Source organism: Durio zibethinus, chromosome 23 (assembly GCF_047325235.1).
Source record: "Durio zibethinus cultivar Kanyao isolate XHJ-2024 chromosome 23, ASM4732523v1, whole genome shotgun sequence".
Classification (NCBI taxonomy): Eukaryota; Viridiplantae; Streptophyta; class Magnoliopsida; order Malvales; family Malvaceae; genus Durio; species Durio zibethinus.
Window position 1 is genome coordinate 7738041 of NC_143184.1, and position 24038 is coordinate 7762078.

The 24038-nt window shown below is 35.4% G+C and overlaps 3 protein-coding genes and 1 pseudogene across 7 annotated transcripts; 3 read left to right on the forward strand and 1 right to left on the reverse strand.

Moving 5' to 3' along the window:
• Positions 1-96: 96 nt before the first annotated feature.
• On the forward strand, positions 97-13841 carry LOC111314472 (homeobox-DDT domain protein RLT3-like). Of its 4 annotated transcripts, XM_022915873.2 has the most exons (18): positions 97-399; positions 864-1003; positions 1287-1730; positions 2323-2384; positions 2468-2710; positions 2901-2963; positions 3055-3271; positions 3408-3508; positions 3799-3885; positions 4013-4144; positions 5035-5175; positions 7726-7848; positions 7975-8415; positions 8854-9270; positions 9512-10126; positions 11441-11545; positions 11671-11896; positions 13129-13841. In XM_022915873.2, exons 2-18 carry the CDS (start codon positions 952-954, stop codon positions 13149-13151), a joined length of 3492 nt encoding a protein of 1163 aa, XP_022771608.2. In that variant the 5' UTR covers positions 97-399; positions 864-951; the 3' UTR covers positions 13152-13841. The 4 variants fall into 4 exon arrangements, with proteins under 4 accessions (XP_022771608.2, XP_022771610.2, XP_089608901.1 ...); XM_022915875.2 differs by lacking the exon at positions 4013-4144 and having other exon boundaries at positions 163-399; XM_089752775.1 differs by lacking the exon at positions 1287-1730 and having other exon boundaries at positions 163-399.
• Positions 13842-13965: 124 nt separating this feature from the next.
• Positions 13966-18169, reverse strand: LOC111314477 (glyoxylate/succinic semialdehyde reductase 1-like). The gene is made up of 8 exons (XM_022915885.2): positions 17965-18169; positions 17405-17515; positions 17212-17313; positions 16617-16718; positions 15493-15608; positions 14888-14966; positions 14639-14809; positions 13966-14315 (listed from the first exon to the last, which is right to left on the reverse strand). Exons 1-8 carry the CDS (start codon positions 18067-18069, stop codon positions 14226-14228), a joined length of 876 nt encoding a protein of 291 aa, XP_022771620.2. The 5' UTR covers positions 18070-18169; the 3' UTR covers positions 13966-14225.
• A 217-nt stretch (positions 18170-18386) lies between these two features.
• Positions 18387-21819, forward strand: LOC111314476 (HhH-GPD base excision DNA repair family protein). Its single transcript, XM_022915884.2, has 8 exons — positions 18387-19051; positions 19188-19247; positions 19685-19804; positions 19885-19982; positions 20133-20674; positions 20837-20943; positions 21276-21492; positions 21603-21819. Exons 1-7 carry the CDS (start codon positions 18572-18574, stop codon positions 21357-21359), a joined length of 1491 nt encoding a protein of 496 aa, XP_022771619.2. The 5' UTR covers positions 18387-18571; the 3' UTR covers positions 21360-21492; positions 21603-21819.
• Positions 21820-21943: 124 nt separating this feature from the next.
• LOC111313115 (uncharacterized) lies at positions 21944-23930 on the forward strand (annotated as a pseudogene). The gene is made up of 5 exons (XR_016332655.1): positions 21944-22556; positions 22876-22951; positions 23062-23327; positions 23419-23491; positions 23572-23930. The product of XR_016332655.1 is annotated as an uncharacterized LOC111313115 (transcript).
• The last annotated feature ends 108 nt before the right edge of the window (positions 23931-24038 follow it).

Consider the following 24038-nt stretch of genomic DNA (forward strand, 5'->3'; position numbering starts at 1 on the left):
TTTGGGTCCGGGCCTGGGTTCGCCCAAACTTAATATGTACGGACCACAGGCCTCGGCTGTTAGTTGGTTCTTGGTTGGCCGCTAGGATTTGAGAAATAACAGGGAGTGAACAACAAGCCAGATGGAGAGAGATTGCGAATGAAAAGATATTTTTATGAAAAGAAAAGCGTTGCGAATTGAACAGATATTTTTATGAAAAGAAAAGCGTAAAAATTAAAAATTCACCCCCACAAAAATGAGCAAATTAAAAAAAAGAAAAAGAAAAGATGATAAAACCCAAAACCCTACTGGCTTTTTCTAAAATCTTTGAAACTGTCAGCTCTTAACCCAACCCCCTCACCATTTCTTTCTTCTTCTTCTTCTGAACTTCATCTCTCTATCTAATTTTCTGTCCACTAAGTAAGTGTTTCCTGTCATCTTCTTCTAATTCTTCTCTCACTTACTTAACCGCCGCTTGATGTGTTTAATTTTATGTTTATTATCTGAAATTCTACTGGTTAACTCATTTGGGCTTTTGTACTTCACTGTTCTCTCTTCTATCTGTGATTCTTTGAGAGAAACTCAAATCTTGGGGACTATCTTTGCTCTGAACAACAAATGGGAAGCTAATTTGTTTCCAGGGAAATGGTTGCTTTTTTTTTTTTCTGATTTAATTGATGGTGATGATATCTGTTAACAATCTTCCATTTGTTCTCTTACTTGGTTTTTTTTTTTTTTATTATTGTGATAGAACTCAGTAGTAAGCACCTGCCATTGCTGATGGAATCCCTTTAAATTTAATCCTTTTGGGTTGGGTGGAGGAGTATTTTGGTCTTATTTTTTCTGTTGTTGAATGGTTGCTCTTTCTTGTGTGGAATTCGCAGTATGTGTAATATGGCTCGAGTTTTCAGCTTTTCGGAATTTGAATTAAGTTAGAGTTATTGACTTGAAGGCTACGAGAACGTGGTGGAAATGAAGAGGAAATCATCACTTCAACTCCAAGCTCTTGAGAGCTTCTATAAAGGTGGATGTGGCTCTGGATGTTTTCTTTTAGTATTAAAGATTTATTTTTATTTGAGACCTTCTGTGTTCATCGGTGTATTGTTTTTTACTTGAAGTTTTCTGTTTTCGAACCTACTTAAGATAATTTCTTAAAATATATTGAAATTTAAGCTTAAACCTTCTTCCAAAGTGCATGTCAGACGTGGCTTTAATAGTTAAATTTTCTTCCATGGATCCAGCTGAGTGATATGATTACCATATGGCCCTATGTTTTTATTTCTTATTTGTATTATCATGTGAAGCAGATGAAAATTATCCTACGCAGAGGGAGATGGAAGGCTATGCTGCAGCTTTAGGATTAACTTTGAAGCAGGTCAAGGGATGGTTTGTTGAGAACAGGAGAAGGGGTAAAAGGGATAATGGAATTATGTTACCTATCCATTCTATGAAAAAACTTGCTGCTCCTAAAGAAGGGAATGCTACTGGCATTTCTGCTGCTAGAAATAGTCCTAAAGAACAGGATCTTTTGGTTCATAGTAGGTCAACCAGTGGTGATGTACTATGTTCGAGATATAAAAGCACATCTTTAGTCAGTGAAAACAGGTTTGGCAAGAAAAAGAAGAAAATGCTTCTTCCTCAGGATTTGTTTTCTCCACAGTATATTCTGAAGAAGGTTTTTCGGAAGGATGGTCCTCCACTTGGTGTGGAATTTGACGCTCTTCCTTCTCAGGCCTTTTGCCACTGCCAAGGTATACCACTGGAAGTTTGTAGACTTGTTGTCTTAGTGGATATTTGATGCTATTTAATGATGGTGATCACTCATTTGATGCCTTAATTGAGCTTGTCAAAAATTTGTTGAAAACCTCATTTTATCTCTGGTTCTCATCAATTGAGCTTGTCAAGGTTGCTATTTCCTGAGATGTAAAAAAGTAATTTTCCTTGTTAAATTTTGCACCATCACTGTTTTCCATTTAACAGGTGAAATACATCCCTAACTAGTGAATGTTTGAAATTTAGTCATTCTTATTTTCTGTTTTAATCTTAATTTATATAGCTCGGACTTGAGAGTAAGTTTCAGGCATGGGTTTTTGTCCACCATGGGTGCATTCAAATTTTTTAAGTTTTTCCTTATTTAGAAGGTCAAGACTCCATATGCATGTCCAGTTCAATAATGTTGGATAAGTGTATGACAAGGGTACTCGACAAAAAATGAAGGGTTGGAATAGCATAGCTTGTTATTGTTTTGTTATTATTATTATTGTTATTTTTTGCTTTATCCATATTTGTGGTTGTTCGCACTGTAATTCAATACAAATAAACTTATACTTTTGCTATGTGTAGGTTCTAAAGATTCTCATCCTGCTGATCAAGAGTGCCAAAGAGGAGCAACCAAAAGGAGAAAGGTATCAAGAATGTTTTCAAGACTTTCACCTTCAGTTCCTACGTCTTCTGTTTCCTTTTTTTATTTTTGCTTCTTGTATTTTAGGTTCCCGAGCTTACCACCATAGACTATCAAAACAATGGTAACAGGAGTGCCCCAGTGAAGAAACATGGTATCGGAAAAGGTTTAATGACAGTTTGGAGGGTTGTGAACCCTGAGGGTGGAGATCTTCCTACTGGTGTTGGTTTTTCTAATAGTCAAATTGTTGCTCCTCCTCAAACATCTAGTCTTGCAGTGCGAAGGCAACCACCTCGGAACAAAAGACGGCCACCATTAGTATCTTTAATGGTTAGTTATCAATTTTTTCACTCACAAGAGTTTTTGTTGACTTCTTATTTTTATCTTCCTAGAAAACCATTTGATTTGTTTTTCTAATCTTCCCTGAAACCCAGGGGTTCTTCTTGTTGGTTGATTATTTCCTAGATTTATCTTAATGGTTTCATGTAGAAAATTTGGTGAGTGTAATTTGTGATTCCAGAAACAGAGAAGGTTGGAAAAGAAGCTACAGGGAAAGAGGAGGCCCTCCATTAAAAGGAGAGAGGTAGTTATGATCTTTTCTATCACATTTTTGCATTTTACCTTAACTTCTGTATGACTGCTGTATTATTGTTCACTTGCTTGTTTTATGCCAGGTGCAATCTAACAAAGATGACAATCATAGGCAACCAAGCAAAGAAAAATGTGAACTTGCTTTGGAAGGAAGTATATCTAATGAATGTCTTGATCTACTTGCAATGCTAGTTGATGATGAAGAGTTGGAGTTGAGGGAGTTACAAGCCGGAACAAATCCATTAACATGCTCAGATCATCTTGGTACCAGAGGAGTGCTTGGTTGCTCCCTTTGCAAAGGTTGGTTTAGTAGGTCATGCTATATATTTAGGAATACTTGGGCAAGGTTTTCTGTCTTATTTTCACATTTATATCAGGTGCATAAGTATGATGGTTTTTTTGGAGTTCTAAAAGGAATTTGTTTATGGTTTCTCAGATTTGCTGGCTAAGTTTCCACCAAATTCAGTTAAGATGAAGCAACCATTCAGTATGCAACCCTGGGATTCATCTCCAGAAACTGTCAAAAAACTGTTTAAGGTGTCTGTAGTGCCTCAAGTTTGTTAATGTTGTTATTCATTCTGTGTTCTGGCAAAGGCCAATTTGTCATACATGAAATATGCTTTGTTTCATCTTTTTTCTTGTGTTCCTTTATTCGTAAACATCTTGCTCTTACTTTGCTGAAAGAATTTTTATTCTTGAAGCATGCTTCTGGCAGCTCTTGTTTTTCCCTTTTTGTGGAATTTAGTGGTGGGAGCATGTTTTAAATCAGCTGTTCTTTTATTTCTCTTAATTATCTTGCTTAAGTGTTGTTCAAATCTCTTTTGCAGGTTTTCCATTTCCTGTATACCTATTCAGTAACACTTGACATATGCTTGTTCACACTTGATGAGTTTGCTCAAGCATTTCATGATAAGGTTATCTCTCATCTTTATTTTACCATATACTTCATCAAGTCGTTAACTTGCCTTATATTTATTTTATCTCGTTTTTGTCCTTCTAAACATTTATACACACACACACACACACACATGCATATCTCAGGATTCCTTGCTACTTGGGAAAATTCATGTGGCCCTTCTCAAGCTTCTTTTGTCTGATGTGGAAGCGGAGCTGAGTGCTGCATTTTCACGACGCTTTAGCTTGCCTTGCAAGTTTCTTGCTCTTCTTCACTCAGTGAGTAATGACCGTGCAGGTTTATATAAATGCATGCTTGCATGTGTGTCTATGTGTCTGTGTGATTGCCAGTGTTGTTCTGTTTGGAGTATCCTCCTTTTCTGATTTGTTTTAATTATTTGCCAGATGATTTAGGTGGTCTTGCTGGTTGCTGGGGTATGAATAGGATAAGCAAGCCTTGTTGAACATATTTTAGGTTTTTGCTTGCCCATTGACATAAGTAATGTTATTTAGAGTGCCTTTGAAAGACGTTTCCCTGCGGTGACTCCACCCATCAAAAAATGAAGTCTGATGGAATGCTTATGTGACTAGAAAATCAATCCATACAAAATGAAGCACTTATCAGAGAAGATCCATTGTTTTAAAAAGTTTGTTGCTTGAGTTATATTTCACGTAAATAGGACTTTGTGGTTATCGATCAAGATTGATTTGACGATAAGTTATTCCGATGTTTTTATTTCTCTGTTTATTAAGCCTGTTGTTCAAGTTGCACATGATAATATGTTAAAACGACGTTTATTCAATGATTTGGCTGGGCCTAATACCCTGGTCTTGTTTCCTCGTGTGTGATGACTGAAAGCAAAGCACAACTTAAATGAAGCATTAAGTCAGAGTCGGGACATGTTTAGCCAAGTACATAGATATGCAAAAGAAGAAAAAAAATTGAACAAGGGAAGATGCCTGTGTCAGTTGCTGAACACACTGATATTGAAATGCTTTCTAGAATGATATATGGATACGTCACCTAACTCTTTGTAAAAATTAGTTTGGAAGTTGATAACCTTTCCAAAAGATCATAGGATGTTGAGGTAGTGAATTGTAAGAGGATTTAGGAGTTCTATGTCCTTGCTAAAAAGTAGGTATATGATTGTTGTCCTTTAACTTATCAGGTAGAGAACCAGGAATTTGTGGTCGAGTTCTGGAAGACATCCTTGAACCCTCTGACATGGACAGAAATATTGCGTCAAGTTTTAATTGCAGCTGGGTTTGGTTCAACACAAGGTCTATTGCGCAGAGAAGCCCTTAGCAAGGTATGAGTACATTATTTTTCAGTATTACTATGGTTAGTCTCAGATTCAAACTTCTTTTCCCTCCTTAAATTTGGGAGAATCTGTTATATAATCTAAAATGATAGCTGATATGTATGATGTGTCTGTGGTTAAATTTCCCCTTCCTGATTGTTTTATCTCTCATTTCCCTTATTTAACTTCCTACTATTTTTAGTGCTTATTTTTTCCCCTTTTAAATTTTAGTTTTAAATGATTGAGGTTTGTATTTGTATTGGAGAACCCCCTTAATAAAAGAGCTAATGAAGCCCAGTTCTGTGCTGCAGTGTTTGATTTTTTTTTAAAAGCTTAGGTTAGTTTAATGCCAAACTGTCAAGCTTCCCAAAAAAAAAAAAAAGTGAAACTGGTAACTGGCAAGTCCTGGAATTTTTCAGACATTTGGACTAGGATAAAATTGAAGGAAAAAACATATATTCATATGTCTCATTCATACTGAATAATTTGACACTTGAATCAGACCCAAGCCATAGCCATTTGACTTAGTAACAGGGTTAATTGCCATCCTAAGCAACTTATTTCTAATCAATGATTCTAAGCATTGTATATGATGTTTGTTGGGTGCTGGATATGAAATATACTAATATTCACTGTAGACTAAAGTTGAAATAGAAGGAGTACTCGAGTTAAAATAATGGATAAGATGACTAAACCACTTGGCTGAGTAAAAAATAATTAAAGCAATGGCCTTGTCACTAAAAGAAATGCTAACAACATATTCACTTGTTCTTTTCTCATTTTTTAAAAGGTAATAAGAAATTTTATTAATTTAAAGTACAATTGATACAGAAACTTAATAGTTAAAACACATAACCTAAGACCTTAGAAGCATTGCTCTTTATCAACAGCTGATCTGTTGGACCTAGCACCATCAAATAACACAAGAGAGCAGCCTGTCCATGCTCATCACCTGCTTTCTGAATAGGTAAACCCCCACATATGATGGCCTTCGAAATAGGCATTTTTACAAATACCTCTTGATTGTAAGCATCCTAATTCCAGAAAACATGTCATGTATAGAATGGAGCTAGCTTAAAACAACAAATATAACCCCAACAAAATCCTAAAGCAAAAGAACCTCAAACTAATGGAATTGGTATTAGAAAGAAATATTCTCATATCTAGCAAAATTAGTCAAGAGCTAAGTTTGATGCCCTTGAAATTGGTTGCAAAAAGAATACTAGCAAACTCTTACTGGTTCGATAAATTCAACACAACCAGTTAAAGATAAAAATAGATAAGATATTTAGCTTGAATATTTCTCTTGACCCATTAGCCCTCAAATTTATAATCCTATTACAAGCCCTTCAAGGTCACATGATCCCTTTCACCCCTTGCCTCCCTGTGAGGCTTTTATATTAAAACTGAATATTACACTTTTATATCACATATCCAAACAGGCATAGAAAAAATGTCATGGAAAGTAGATGAGAAAGAAGTATACAATTTAAGGAAATGAACAGAGAAAAGTAAAGTAAAGTGGACACGGTTTATAATTTATGGATTACACAAACAAACAAAGAATCTAGAATAAAAAACCTGAAAGAATGTGTGAAAAAAAAATTTGAGCGGAACTCAGTTGATATTCTTTTGTTTTCTCTACTTCAATGTTTGCTACAATCAGCAGGAATAGCAACACCCTCATATTCCCATACAACACATAATGCAAGCTAAAATAAGAAATCCACAACACAATCAATATCCAAAACCAAAGGCAAGCAATGGGCAAAGGAAAAGCATGTGTGCATAAAAACAAAAGAAATTTAATTGTGCAAGTATGAAAACGACACTCGGTTAGAGAAACAAAAAAAAAAAAAAAGACAATTTCACTGCTTATGAAAAGACAAAAGACCAACATATTCTCTGCATATGATCTCCAACAATGGCAAAGGAAGTGAGACCACACCTCTTATAAAAAGGAGGCTACAAAGGCCAAGTGGCCCTGAAAATTCAAAAAAAAAAGTGAGGATATGTATTCTCCAAGAATTCTTGCAGCAACATGCACAAGTGAGGGAGTAGCGCCCCAGTAACACTTATGGGCACACACCAGCATTACCAGCAGCAAGCAAGTGCACACAAATCAACATTAGATTTAGATGGCTCATAGGAGCTAGATTTAGAAGGAAGCAAACAGAAAGAAACAAATCTGCGGCAGCATTTCGGTACCCTTGCACAGCCAATTCTCCACTTTCCCAGACAAAATCCACCTAGGTGCAAAACTAGAGAGGCAAATTCTCAAATGCAACTGTATGGAGCACTTTTTTCTTTTCATTGTTTTTTGTTAGTGAATGTATAAAAGCATTGTCTTTTTGAGCCTCTAACAGAGATCAAATACCATGTGGCATTTAATGGGGAGATGTACTCCCCTTTGTAGTCGAAAGAATTAATGGTCTATGTTAAGGAACTCCTAATGGATGGTTCTTTATGCTACTTAAAGTTCCTTTGCTGACCCAAAGATATCTTTGGATATGTATGAGATATTTCATTTGAAATTTAATGTTCTTTTCTATAATACAGGAAATGAGCCTCATGGCAAGGTATGCCCTATGCCCTGGTAGTTTAAAGGGTGTACTGTTCAAAATTTTGTCAGAAAGAGGAAATAATGGGCTAAAAGTTTCAGACTTGGCATCCTCTTTACCGGTAAATATACTTTCAAAAAATAAAATGAAAATTTTCTTTTGTTGAAGCCAACTAAGTTGAAACCATTATTGTTGTCATTGTTATGACCTTGTTTCAGTGATCACAACTTTTTTTTTTTTTTGGAAGGTTACTGAATTGAATCTCACTAGCACGACTGAGGAACTCAAAGAATTAATATGTTCAACTCTCTCAAGTGATATTACTTTATTTGAAAAGATTTCATCATCTGCATATCGTCTCCGCAGTTCTGTTGCAAAGGATGGCAGCAATTGTCATTCTGATAATGAGGATTCTGGAAGTATTGATGATGACTCTGATGACAGCAGTGATGATTCTGAGTATGACTTGGGAGATTACTATCAAAGGAAACTCAAACATAAAAACCATTATAGAAGTAAAAATAATATGTTGACAGTCTACACTGAAATTGATGAAAGCCATCAGGGAGAGGTGTGGTTGCTAGGACTTATGGAAGGTGAATATTCAGACTTGAGCATTGAAGAGAAGTTGAATGCATTAGTGGCTTTGATCGATCTTCTTAGTTCTGGTTCCAGTATCAGAATGGAGGTAATCCATGTTTCATCTGGCCACAAGTTGACCCCCCCCTTTCACCTCCTCACCCCCTTAAATTGAAGAAAAATAAAAATAAAAAAAGACGAAAGAAAGATTGAAAAGTTTCCCTTATACTCTTGTTTGGTATGATGCATTCATGGGCACTCATTTTTTGAAATTGATTCTTTTTTTTTTCTTTTTCTTGAGGACTGATGATCTATATGATGATTATTTTGGATTAGTAGAACTTTTATATCAAATGCAAAATATTGACTGCATTTTTAGTATTTAGAGGTTTGTAAGTATTTGCACAAATAAAATTATTGGCAAAATCTTTTATAGTGTAATCTTTGTCTTACCATGTTCCATCTCATTCTTGCTCAAATGTCTCTTGTTCTGCTATGAAGTTATGACTTTTAGTCTCTCATTTCAGTCATTATTTCAATTCTTTAGAATCCTGGTAAAGCTGTTGCTGTGCGTGTTGCCAACAACCCTCAATATGGTTCTGGAGCGAAAATAAAGGGATCATCATCAAACCAACAGAATTTTCCTAGGCCATCATGGGTCTATGGTGGACAAAGGAATGGTGTACAAGAAGCACACACATCTTCAGACTCTCATCCAGTTGATTCATCTTCAATTACAAAATTTTTTGAAAAGGAGAAATGTTCGGGCAGTAGAAAGGATGCAAAAGAAACTGAAGTTGGAGTTGATATACACCCAATACAATCTGTATTTTTAGGCTCTGATCGTAGGTACAACAGATATTGGCTTTTCTTGGGCCCTTGTAATGCGTATGATCCTGGACATAGGAGGGTTTATTTTGAATCTTCTGAAGATGGTCATTGGGAAGTTATTGACACTGAAGAGGTAACCCTCTCAGCTTTTTTTTTTTCAGAATGAATGGCCCTTTATTAGTTTGTTATACTGTTGGTTAAAATTTGGCTTCTCATTACAATTGAAGCTTTACTCTTTTTTATTTTTTTTAATTTTTTATACTTAAAGAGGCAGAAAATTTTGAGTTCTTTTCTTGTCTAATATGATAAAGTTATTGTTCTGTGCTACTGACTTTTAACTGTTACTATTTGTACATCCCTTAATCCTGATGCAGGCATTGCGGACCTTGTTGGCAGTTTTGGATGACAGGGGTAAACGTGAAGCTCTACTTATTGAATCCTTGGAGAAGCGGGAAGCTTCACTCTATCAACAAATGTCAAGTAGACATTTATTTGATGCTGGAATCAGATTCATGCCATCTGATTCATCTGAGATGGATGTAGTCAGAGAAGACAGTTTGTCTCCTGTTTCTGATGTTGACAACCTAAGCTTGACAGTGGCCATGAATGAATCTTTGACCTCATCTGGTGCTATAGTTCTTGAAGCTGGAAAGAAGGGAGAAGAACAAAACCGAAAGTGGAGACGTCTTCAAGAATTTGATGTGTGGATATGGGATTGCTTTTACTTGAACCTTAATGCTGTAAAGTACAGCAAATGTTCTTATCTTGATTCGCTTACCAGATGTGAGAGTTGTCATGATTTGTACTGGAGAGATGAGAAACATTGTCGGATTTGCCATGCTACATTTGAGCTTGATTTTGATCTAGAAGAAAGGTATGCCATTCATGTGGCTACATGTAGAGAGAAAGGAGACAATAGTATGCTTCCAAAGTTCAAAGTCCTACCATCACAGTTGCAATCACTGAAAGCTGCAGTCCATGCAATTGAGGTGCACTGTCATTCTTTTATTGGTTTTTGTCCTGCTACCTTGCTATTTTTGTATAAAACTATCCCGTATATTACATTTTCAGACATATATATGACATAGGGACATGCTTGTATTAAATATATCCCTACTGGATGACATAGGATGCATATGCATGTTCATTTTGCTTTTACCATTGTTTTTTTGTTGCCCTTTTTTTTTTTTTTATTTCTTTATTTTCCTTTTATCTGCCTACACTTGCTTATATTAATGATAAGCAGTGATGTCAAGTTGCGCACCTAGGCACTAAGGTGTGGAGTAAGTCAGCTAAACATCTCACACCTGCCAGCTAAGGACTTTTTGATCAGGCACATGCCTTTTGTGCCAAGCTGCATCTTTATTTCAAAGTGAAAGGCACATAAAACACGTACCTAAGTGTCTCATTGGTTTTTTTGGTAGATAATGTAGTCCATGCCCAACCTTTTGTTGAAGGTAGAATTCAGGAAACAGATCTAGTAATATGATTATTACTTATAGTGCATTATGATGATTGACCTTTGGAACACATTAAGCTGTGTAAGGGAGCAAATTGTTTAATGGTTATTAACAAATTATATTTTTTAAGCATATTAGATATAATACATGGAATTTTCTTCGGTCTTTTTGTATGAATGTAAGTGTGTCAATTAAAAATTACCACCTTTATCCTAGCTAAGGTGGACCATGAAAGATGTGGATGCAAGTAATAAGAAATGATATAAGGGTTAATGAAGTTGATGAGAAGGTTGTTTTTTATAGAAATAAGTGGCGCAAGAAGATTCAAAACTACAACCTAACATGGTTCTATTTTTTGGCCTTTCATACAGTCGATTCCAAAGTTATGGGATATAAGGCTTGGTTTGTTGTTGTTGTTGTTGTTGTTGTTGTAATCCTAGCTGAACTAGGGCAAGTTCTTCTTTCATGCATTCTGCCTTGAGTAATATAAGGGTCCTTGCTCCCAACATGGATCTTGCAGCTTTGAAAACACCAGTGATAAATAATTTTTTCATGAAATTTTCTAAGTTTGTTTCATTTGTCTGATTTAACTTCAAGATTAAAATTTGCATACAAAAGTTTATGGCTAAACTTTGTTAAATTGCATTCATTTCATGAGAAGTGAAATATCTTGCTTCATGAGAAGTCATGTATATCTTTTATTTCTGTGGCAATATCATGTGAAGCTTCAGTATTATGTGTATAATTCATTTAGATCGGTAAATAGTTCAGAAAGAAAATAAACTTATGTGATTATTTTTATTTAATCATTGTGTCAATTTCTTTCCCTTACTTTTTGTGCAGTCAGTTATGCCTGAAGATGCTTTAATAGGTGCTTGGACGAAGTCAGCTCACAGGTTGTGGGTCAAACGGCTACGACGGACATCATCTTTGTCTGAGCTTTTGCAGGTAGGGTTTCTTTTTTGTAATTCCATACTTAGAGTTGTTCTTAATGTGATATGATAATTTTTGTACTGAGGTTAATTGTAAATAATTGTGATTTTGGAATTGGACATCTCAAATCATGTTTGCAGGTCGTTGCTGATTTTGTTGCAGCAATTAATAAGAATTGGTTGAATCATTGCCATATTGAACAAGGAGGTTGTACTGCTATTGAAGAAATCATAGCATTCTTTCCAACCATGCCCGAGACATCATCTGCAGTTGCACTCTGGTTGGTTAAGTTGGATCAGTTTATTGCTCCATATTTGAAGAAAGTTCATTCTGAAAAGGAACTGGAAAATCAGACCAGATGTTCAGGTATATTCCTTCTTTATCTACAAATTTTCTTTACGTGTGTGGTTTTCCAGTCACCAAAGTTAGCCATTCTGTTTCTTTCTGTTCACTGTATGGATTATTTTGGCTACCCGATGTTACTTGATTGATCTTTAGTTATAGTGAGGATCATTGCTGGCAAATATTATTGAATTATTTATTGTTGTTATGGTATTCATGAATGAAAATTTCATTTATGATATGTGGAATGTGGGATTTATGCATTTTAATTTCTTAAATAGGAGTACTTGACATTGAAGTTGAAAAGCAAAAAGAAAAAGAAAAAAACGCAAATCTTTCTTTACACTAGTTGATGATGATGACAATTTCTTAGTAAGCAGAGAATATTTCTAATAGTTTAGGTTTTAGCTTTGGCGATGTTTTCAAGAATTAAACTTGAGGGTTAGTTCTAGTTGCTAGTTAGTTCTCCCAAAATTTCTTTCAGGCAGGAAAATATTCCTGTTTTTTTGCTTTATCTTAACATAACAGGAATCTGGTGCAATCAAATAAGCACACTTAAAACCCATTTTGAACGAATTTTTCTTGATGATGTATTATAAAATATAAGAAATCTTTTAAAATCTGTTTGTTCTCAAATGTTATTTCATACTCTCTCTCTCTCTCTCTCTCTCTATTTGTGCCTTCGCTATTCTTCTCAAGTGATGATAGCTGTCTTATTTTTTTCAATTTTGTATCTTAAGAAAAATTTTCAGGACTGCATGGCTTGGACTGGAATTGAGGCTGTTTATTTGGACTGTGTATCTAAATGTCTTATTTTCTTATCTTTTTTTGACAATGTTTGGTGAGGCAACCAACCTGGGTGACTAGATAGATCATATATCTTGTTAATTCTGACCAAAACATGTGAAATTGATTGTTATAGCAAACATCATCTTTGAAATCGGCGGGGAGGATTTTGAGAACTAAAGTTTAGATCACAAAAAAGGGAAATTATTCACTATCTGAGCTTTTCATAACTTTTTTTTACCAATTATGCTTCTTTGAGGTGAGTGCAAAAAATCAGTTGTGCTTTCTTTGTAGTTATACTCGGACATTCTCAAGCTACAATGGGGAAATAGAAATAGGAATGTGCATATGGTGGCAATACAGAATTTTTATGATTTCAATTGCTTGTACAAGCCTTTTCATTCCACATGTATTAGCAATTGTCGTGTTCATGCGTCTTAGATGATTAATGTGGCTTCTTTGCATTTCAGATACAAGAGCGCCGAAAGAATAAATCCAATCTTCTTTGGGGCTTTACAGATGGGAGCACATTACTGAACCGCCGGCTATGGCTTGTGATTTTGACTATTGATCATTGGAGCATTATTTCAATGCATTTGAAGTTTGATTTCAAAGGATGAAGGCACAAAACATATGAGATTATACAGAGCAGAGTTTTGACTAAATTTTGATTTTTTGAAGTTACTCCACTCACAGCTATTTTAGATGTTGTACAGTGTTAGATACTTGCATATGCAGGAAAATCAAATTTGTGATTGAAAACTGTTAATACCATGGTGTCCCCAATTCAGTTGAATGATTACTACTTTCTTCATTGCAGAAAAAAGGAATGTAGCAGCTGAGAAATTTCATTTAATCGATGTAGACAGCAAACTTGCAATTTTAAAATGGCAAATGGAGGAATAAAAGTATTTCCAGTGTATGCAGCTGAAGGAGATGCTTAAGCTTCTTTTTCTTTATAATCTGTTTAAGGTCTTCAATGATTCCTGTCGATAATTTTGGCATTTGTATTTGGTAACAGCCTTGTGGCAAAAGGCTTTTGCTGAGCGTTATGCTTTATTTTTCCATTCTCCTGTGATCGGTCAAGAACATTTTCCACAGGTCGAGCGTGCCAAATAGATTAGAAGCATATGATTAACTTTTTTTGACTATCAAAATGGTGTTATCCCTAGGTTTTTCCCTTTCTTTTTGCCTCACTTTCTTCTTCCTTCCTTCTTCCCTTTAATATAGCTGTAGCTTGAAATTCATTATTGGTGTTTTAAGTACTGGTGCTGGCTGAGTGCTCTCAATTGGTTACAAAAACTGGAAAAAGAACAGAACAACAGATCATTTTGCTAGCATGATGTTATCAACTTTCAAACCAGTTCCTTTTGGTGATAATAGAGTTCACTAGAAAAACATCTCACAAGGGGGATGCTTCCCTGAGTAACAACTCTCAAGTGGCTATAAAAATACAGGTTCAAACCAACACTGAATGTTTCATCAACCCAAGCATGAAGCTGTGACTCCCTAAATCATTAACCAAGTGTGGTCCCTACGTTGTGTTTATGCCATTACATTCACGATATCAAGATGAATGTCTAAGAACCTTCACGGTCTCAAAAACAGCTGAAAAGTCGAGGTCTCCCAATCCCATGTTCCTAGCCTTTTTGAATGCCTACAAGAAAAAACGAATAAAGAGTTTCAGTTTAGTCACCATAGAGCTTCTAAGAAAGTTTCCAGAATTTTATATGTTACATTAAGTTGCATAAAAATTTTAAGGTATCTATCAATATCAGCACCGGTAAATTCCATCCTGATAATACTTGGACAAATCTTAGACACAAGTTAAAAACTTTCATCATTTATCAAACTGATCTGTTACTAATCTTAGGTATCTATTTATTACACTTACGTATCAGGATATTTTAGCTTATAAAGGGTAACAACTTCCAACATATTTAGCATGGAGAAGGCCAAGCAAGATTGAAAGAAAAGAACCTCATTGGCTGCGGCTGCTACTGGCATTGATACTGCATTTTCATCGCCCAGGGCAAGAGCCAACCTCACATCTTTCTGCTGATGTTTCAAGGGAAATGCAGGGGAATAATTGTCCTGGAGCATTGCCGGTCCTTTTCCTCTGAACATTGGATTAGCAATTCCACCCAAGTCCTGCCAGAAAGTAGTTCAGTCACTCCAAGTTTCTATACCGCCACAACTTGACAGAATATTGATCAGTTGCAATCTTACCAGTACATCAAGAAGGTTATGTGGATTCAGTCCACTTCTCTCAGCCAGTACAAGTCCCTCTGAAAATGCATTCATCATACTGCAGAGAAAAAGAACTATTATAAATCTCCTGACTTTAAGAACATGGATTCGTCAATTCATAATAAAAGGCATGTTAATTTATTTATAGCATAGTTGTATTATAGTGCATAATTATCTTTGAAGCCCATATTGCCCCAGGTAGTGGATACATAAAGCAGAACAGAATATGAACGCTTTACACAAGCTCCAAGATATGGAAGTTAGAAGCCAATAATTTCCCCACTTGTATTACAAAAAGAATTTAGTGACGTATGTTGATATTTCTAATAGGAAAAGTTTTCACCAAAAAATAGGGTATACCAACCATGCAAAACTGATCATTCCAACTTATTCATGGACCAAAGAGCCATATTAATATTTCTTATTTTGAGCTTGCAACTTTTACTTTGGACTTTCATTACTAAAATGATACTTGTTTATTCAACAAATAATAATCATAGTAAAGGTATGGTAATACTAGCTCTATTTCAGTTTTTTTTTCCTTTTTGGGTTAAAAAATGAAAGAAAGAAAGAGCAATCATTACCTGCCCATTATCATGTTGACAACAAGTTTCATTTTTGCTCCATTTCCAATCTGTCCCAAGAAGAAAGACTTCTTTCCCAAGACATCAAAAACCGGAACTGCTTCTTCATACAATGCCTAAATTTACAAACAGTGACATGTTGCAGTTAACACCAAAGTGAAGATAAATTTGCAGGCTACATATATATTAGCACTAATGTTGAAAGAAAAAGTATGAATATAGTCCATTGTCTTCCACTCTATATTTTCTTTACTTTTTCATCATGGACGTGAAATGTCACTTGAACATTTCAGTTGAGCCTAAAATGTCACTTGATAGAAGCTTCAGCAGGATATTTTAAGGAAAAGGTTAAATTTTATTACAACACGAAAATAATCAGTAACACATTTTCTGAACAATAGACAATAATATTCAGTCTCCTTTATCTCACTCTGACATCTCGCTTGTACAATTGCACTCACAAAATTCACACTGGAGTTTGTTTCCAGAAATGAGGTCTGGTCTACTGACTGTTTGATTCTAGAGCATGGAGTGATATGCTGAAATGAGAAAAAGGAAGCTTATGCAACATTATCCTTAAGGAAAGGCCCTAAATCATGTTTAATGTAGAATAGGAATTGTAAATGAAACCTCCAATGGCAGGAATGTAATGTTTCTTGAGTTAAGCTAAATATAAAACTCATCAATTTATTCCTCTTTTCTTTTCATTAAAAAATGCTCAAACCATACCATGAACTTCAGGAATTGGGTTCACTCAATCGGCAGAAAATGATAATAATTCAACTGATAAAGGCCATTTTACTTCATTCCCTGGCAGTCACAATGTTTTAAAACATAAACTGCAACCATTCCTCTCTAGCAGAGATAGTCAAAATTAGCAATTAAACGAATCATTTCACTTTTAACTAGTTTGTGTAAGCTCACTATAATATTTAAAAAAACAGCACATCTATGTAGTCCACACAGATTTTGATAAAATAGCGTATTTAATTTGCTTTAGTTGGCCCCTCTATAATTCTACTATCTTGAAATACATTTCTAACAAAATAGAGGAAGCGTAAACACAGGTGCCCTTTTCATCAACACAAACAAGTACAAAATAGTAAATGTATCCACCAATTTACCTTCTCTCCAGCAGCGAGAATCACTAATTGACCGGTTTCTGCAGGCTGTTTGCTACCAGAAAGAGGGGCCTCAAGGAAGTGACCACCTTTTGATGTAATTGCCTGTAGATATTCGATGGAAGTAAGAAAAGAGTAAATTCATTCATTGATAGGTAAATCAGTAAATATGAGAATATCAAAGAGTAAATCAAATTTGTTTCATTAGAATCTTCCAGCAAGGAACTTTAAAACATTGTCTTCTAAAATATCCTTAGCCATTATCAGAGAGCAAAACAGTAGCATAACATTGACAGTTTGACACCATTTCAACACTCAACAGTATCTTTGCACGCATCAGGCAACAAAATGATTTTTTTTTTTTGGATTAAGTAGAAACACGGTTTAAACTTAGACTGTGTTTATGCTTAGACCTCAAGAGAATATAATACTAAAAAGACATTTTTATTGACATAATGATTTAACCAACATGCCATTATTTGCCTATTATGTTGACGTTCCACAAAATTACCATATCTCTACAAAAGACCCTCTTACTTTCTAACTTTGAAACATTAAAGAAACACTACCAGTCAAGTACTAAAGGGTGTCTGATAACCTCACTGATTTTGCAAGAAGTCTCTGGATCAACTGTTGACATGTCGATGTAACCCTTACTGCTACAAATTTCCTCGAGAACACCATCTTTGTCGAATACAACCTAAGCAATCACCAAATACATTTTTGTGGTAATGACAGTTTATTGGGGGGTCAGAGACTCAAAATGTATGTGCACCAAAATTTGTATTTACCGAAAGAGCTGCAGCAGGATCAGACAGAATGGCAATGGTGATCTTACACTTCTTAACTACTTCTGCAGGGGTTTGTCCAACTGAGGCACCATGAGCCACCAGTTCATTACACTGCAATTACAAAACTTCAATGCCACAAATATTTGTAATAAAAATAAGTCTGATATCAAGCAACAGACAGTCCATATTCAACATACAACAACGGACTGAACTGAACACTACTACTAATGTTTTCACCAAAAAAAAAAGAACTTTTATTATGATAGTCACAAGAAAATGAACACAATCAATCCATCATTTTAGTTTGAAATTTTGATTTTTTTTTTTATCATATTCAGTTAATCTCCTTTTTCCTTATTTAGTTTCCCATCTTTTCTTTAAGAAAAATATACAAAAATATCATTCAAACCAATACATAAAACAAAAAACAAACACCAACCCACCAATCAGATCTCAAAATGGACACAATCTGCAACTGATGATAATTATATTCCAAGAAAAGTAAACTCCAGGGAAAAAAATTTATTTGTTTATTTTTTTTGTAGGGTAATGAAAAGCACCTTAGAAAGAGTTCTGTTCCAAACAGTGACTTTGAATCCATTATTCAGCAAATTCATTGACATGGCTTTTCCCATTATTCCCAGTCCCAGAAACCCAACGTCCATTTTTTTCTTCTTCTTCTTTGTTTGCTATCTTTTTCTAATGAACTTTTCATCTAGTAGTTCTTACCAGACTCCATCTTTATAGATAGCAAGCGAAAACATAGAATATTTTTTAACGTTTTTTTTAACGTTTATATTGATTAAAATGATAAAATCACAATCATCCTTGTCACCCCATTAATATTTTAATTTAATTAATTTGCTCCATTATTAAGCACAATAATAAAATAAAACTACATTAAATATTTTAACATGTAATTATTATCGAGAAATTATTTGTCGTTACTGGATGGATGGATGTGTTCCACGTAAGCCTCTGCAGGCAGGGGTGATCCCGCTCCACTATTATCGGAGGATATGTTACTCTGTGGCATATGATCGAGATAATCGGATTCTTAAACCAATCACCGTTTAACACGTTGGATAGCGCTCGGGGTTGAATGTCTTAGAGAGGTCAAACTGAAACCCCACATGACAAGTTGAGTTGGGTTTGTTGGGTTTGGGGATGGTTGCGTTGCTATGCTCGACAACCCGCGGATTCGAATTTGAAACTGTGGCAGCCAGCAGCAGCAGCAGCTGGGTTTGCTTTAAAAAAACTAACCCCAATCTGTTCTATCATTCACCAATGGCAAGGAAGGACAAAGCAAACAACAGCAACAAGCCGAAGAGACGACAGTTAATCAAACGAGAAGAAGAAGTGATAGGAGACATAGAAGATTTGTTTAGCAAAGAAGATACCTACAAGATAAGGGCATCGTTGTTGGAATGGTACGACAAGAACCAAAGGGACCTCCCTTGGAGAAGAAGAACAACACAATCAGGAAATGGCAAAAATGTTAAAGAAGAAGAAGAAGAGAGTGCATATGGGGTATGGGTTTCAGAGGTGATGCTGCAACAAACAAGGGTTCAGACTGTTATTGACTACTATAACCGTTGGATGCAAAAATGGCCCACCCTTCAACACCTTGCTCAGGCTTCTCTTGAGGTCTTCAGTGCTTTGAATTTATTTTATTTTATATTTATTAATGCTATTAAGATCAGTACAATTTGTACGTTTACTTTATGGTAATTGGGTTTTAAACGGAAGTTTAATTCTTTTCTTTTTCCATGACATTTTGCAGGAGGTGAATGAAATGTGGGCTGGGTTGGGATATTATAGAAGGGCTCGTTTTCTTCTGGAGGTTAGGGCTGTCATGAAATGTTAAAACTATTTATTCATTGTGGTGGCGATTATGATTCCCAGTTTAGTACGTTTTATGTATGGCTCTGTCCAGGATGATTGTAGTGCATTTGATTTCAATTTGTGGATCATTCTGGCCAAATTGTTTATTGATGCATAGTATCCACTTTTTGTCATGTGAATGCTCATTGCTTCCCATGTTCACCATCCATTCTATCTTGCATTATTTTTTTTTTCTTTTCTTTCGGTTATATCATGGAATTCATTTGCTAGCTTATCAGATTTGACAAAGATTGTGTAAACAATATGTTACTATCTGTTGCCCTGAAAAGAACATAATTCTTTTTGAAGGAAAGACTAAAAAAGTTATTGCCTGGATATACTTTTCTATCTTTATTGAAGGGCCCAATTTTTTGTCCTTTATTCTCATGTTGTTAGGGAGCCAAGATGATTGTTTCCGGGGGAAGTGAGTTTCCAAATACAGTTTCCACTTTGAGGAAGGTTCCAGGAATAGGAGATTATACAGCAGGAGCAATTGCTTCTATAGCATTCAAAGAGGTAATCTGGTTCTGCAAGTTTTTTTTTTTTTCTGTTTTGAAATAACACAAGTGGAACCTTTTTAATATTTGGTATTTCAGGTGGTGCCTGTAGTTGACGGAAATGTAGTAAGGGTGCTTGCCAGACTAAAAGCTATTTCTGCCAATCCAAAAGACAAAATTACTGTGAAGAACCTCTGGTGACCTTTATTAGTGTCTCAATCTCTTGTTTCGATTCTTTGCAAATTATTTCCTGTCTGGGAGTAAGAATAGTGAAGTGATTGTAATGATCATGAGTGCATCGCACCTTCTGTTATTATCTATGCATTTAAAAGTATCTCTGGTTACAGGAAACTAGCAGCTCAACTTGTTGATCCTTCTCGACCTGGGGATTTCAACCAATCTCTGATGGAACTGGGTGCAACTTTATGCACCGCATTGAACCCAAGCTGCTCTTCATGTCCTGTTTCAAGCCAATGTCGTGCATTTTATAATTCGAAAAATGATGAGTCAGTTAAGGTGACTGATTATCCTATGAAGGTGGTAAAGGCCAAGCAAAGAAATGATTTTTCTACTGTTTGTGTTGTGGAGATATCTGGAGGCCAAGGTATATCACTACAAAGCCAATCTGACAGCAGATTCCTTCTTGTAAAAAGGCCAGACGAGGGTTTACTTGCTGGTCTTTGGGAGTTCCCTTCTGTTACATTGGATAAAGAAGCTGACCTATCCGTGAAGAGAAAATTAATTGATCAACTATTGAAGAAGTCATTTAGACTTAACCCCCCAAAAAACTGTAGCATAATTTCTAGGGAACTGGTTGGGGAATTTGTCCATGTTTTCAGTCACATTCGCCGTAAGATTTATGTGGAGTTGTTGGTGTTACATCTTAAAGGTTTGAGGCTCTCTCTCTTTCTCTCAAACAGAAAACACATCTAATGTGATTATATATATAAATATGAATTGACAGTTATTCGTCTTTGAAAGTTTTTAGTTCTTTTTATATATTTCTTAGTGTTAAGTGCGAGTATCCTTTGTTTTCTCTCTGTTGGCATAGGTGGAATGCATGACTTGTTCAAAGAGAAGGACAAAAAAGCCTTGGATTGGAAACTTTTGGATTGCGAAGCTGTTTCAAACATGGGGTTGACATCAGCAGTAAGGAAGGTATTGTAGTTATGACTGTATTTCATGGCTGATATTCCAAGTAGCTTCTAAATTTTGACATCCCTATAAGCTCTGGCTAGAATGGAATAACAGAAGAAAGTTTGAAAAATTTAAGAATCATTAGTGCAAAACTCCATTCTATCCCAAACTTTCTCTTGTCAGGAAACACACTTTTTTCTTCAAAGAGCGATTTTCTTTTAATTATATTTTCTTGGACACTCTGAAGCTTAAAGTTTTTCTGCTGTTCTGTCACTGCCAATATATTCGTCCGGTCTAGTTTCCGCTTATTGTTGTCATCAATCTGCTTCCATCTTATTGTTTTCTCAATGCAGGTATACTCAATGGTTCAAAAATTTAAACAGAATGGATTATCCAGCAATTCCATCCCATTGAGAAAAAGAGTGAAGTGTTCATGAACCAAGTCAAGCAACATTCTAATATCGAACTGGGTTTGGAGATTGCCTTTTCTGCCATCTGTTGCTGGACAGCTTTGTTCTTAAGGTTGTACAACATCCATGTTATCCGCAACTGCAGGTGTCTTCATGATAGGTATGTTCATTTTTTTTTTTTTCTAGAATGTAAACTTGGTGTAGCATATCTAGAATCTTTTTTTTTTTTTTAACATTTCTCTAAATGATTCAATGTTGTATTCAACTCAGGTGTGGTGATGCCATGCATCGAGGTTTTACCAAGGAGAATTCACTGCTTAAGGAAATTATTAATACTAAGTGCATTTATTTGTCATGATAAAAAACCATTTCTGTATTTGCTGTACTTTGTTTTGTGGCTGCTATATGCGGATATTGTAATATTAAACCAACTCTTTTTTTTGTTATTTATTGCCAAGAAAAGAAATCATTTGTCCTCTTCTTTTAACTCTGAGGTTTTTGGAACCATCTTAAGTTGATTGCTGGGTAGGGAAGCGGCTACTCGTCACTTTTCCCCAGAGTTTGGTATACAGTTAAAATTTTCGTTTCTTTATGCAGTCATCCGCTTCTACGCAATGGCAACCAGAAAAACGAGAGGTGCTGATATAGAATGTTAGATTTTAATCTCAAATATCAAAAAATGATTTTGCTTCCCATTTTCTCTTTGTTTTTTTCCATAAGGTAAAAGGGAAAGAGCCATAAAACTATAGCTATCATCCTCGTTGGGATTGTGGTTGGACCACCGATTTGCTCTTATTTTTATATTTTCACCTATCACAATATATGAAAATAAAAATAAAATTTTCAGACATGGAAAATTGAGAAACCGGTGGCATATATTCTCCTAAACTTCTTGTGGATCAGAAAAGTCTCTTCTTCTATTCAGTTCTCTTCTTTTATTGTAAGCTCAGCAACCTTTTCTGCCTCTGGCTCAAATTAAAATAAAAGCAAGTAAAGAACGAAAATAAAAAAGGCAAGAAACCCAAAAATGTTTGATGGCTGAACAAAAAGTAGCAAAAGAATAAAACTGAAAGGAGCTAGAGCTACATCCTGTTCCAGTGGTTTATTAAAATGGCTATACCAAGAGCAAGAGCAATTGGGTTCTCAAGCTTTCCGTAGTTTTCTTCATATCTTAATTGGAACTCTAGAGCCAACTCCTGTTTATTCAACTGCACGGTATCAATGGTAAGTTGATTATTATATGCTACAATTTTATATGAGTTAATTCAAGCACCTGTTTGAACCATTCTATCAAAACCAGCCTACCTTCTTCATTATCCTCTCTTTAAATAGAAAAAACAGCAGTTATGTACTGAAAGCAAAGGAAATGAATCTGAATCCTTGGTAGAATTAATTTCTATCTACAAAAATTTCACTTCACGAGTTCGAAGGACTGGGGAGCTCAGCCATGTTTTTTTTTTTTTTTTTTTCTCTTGACCTGAATAGTCTGGATATAACCTCTTGCTTCTAGTATATGCTGAATCTTTGGTCTGAAACCTTGCAGCAAATGGTTAGTAAATCAATTATTTCGCGTGGATGTGTCACTTGTTCTGCTGTGCAAGAATCGTCTAGTCCTATGGGTAGGTTTCTCCATTCTTGGCGGTATGTTAAAATCCCTTTTTTTTTTCCTAGAACCAAAGCTCATCTTTGAGCTTCCACTTCCTTAAAAATGTGTTTATTTTGATATTAGCCATGGCTGAAACAAAGGCAACCAGTCCCGCTGAAGCAAAAGCATCATCCTCATACGCGAATGAAACGAAAGACGCAAATGCTGGTGAAAAGGAGGAAGTGAAGGCAGCCCCAAAAGCAGCTCCAGCAAGGCCCAAACCTGCAGCAAAGGCTCCTGCCAAACCACTGCCAGAATTGATGGCGGAGGATGTTATACCTTCACTGAAAACAATACTTGAAGCTCATGATGACCTCTCTGAAATTGAGCTCTCTTTCCAAGACAACAAGGTTTTTTTCTCACCTAATCCATTTTTCCCATAAATGGCATTTGAATTTGCTCCAGCTGATGGTTATGAATCTTCCCATTCAAACTTGACAGTTGGAAGGTTCATTCCCGAAGAAGGGCTGTTCCTACTCATTCTGGGCCTTCTTCCCTAATGGAATCCTTACAGGTATTGTGACTTAGGCAATTTGAAACAACAATCAGGTCCAGTTAATGCATATATGATCAACTTTTTTCCCCATTGTACAGGTTCAAAAGGTTTTGCATTGTCTTCATATGGCTCAGGAGCTAGTACCGTCGAGCCCTTCCTAATTGATGAGAAGAAAATTACAGCAAAACATGTAGTCTTTTGGGTTGAAAAGCGTTTAGCAGCCCAAGGAATTATTCCTGTCCGGAAGAATGATATATAGCATTAAAACATGCCATGTAATTATACATATCGGTAAATAACGCTCACATATAAAATTTTTCAATTCATTTAACAAAATATTGCCAAATGTATATTTTTGTTTTACAATTTGTCACTGATCGAAACTTAAGTTTCGATTCATGCAATTTCAAGATCCACAAGTTCATTTATTCGATTTCTTATATCAATTTATTTATCACGGTTTACACCCTTATGAAATATTATCCATTCTGATCTCTTGACTTCACAATTTTATCTTACAAAATACGCTTTACAAGACAAAGATGGTGTAAATCCTTATATATCC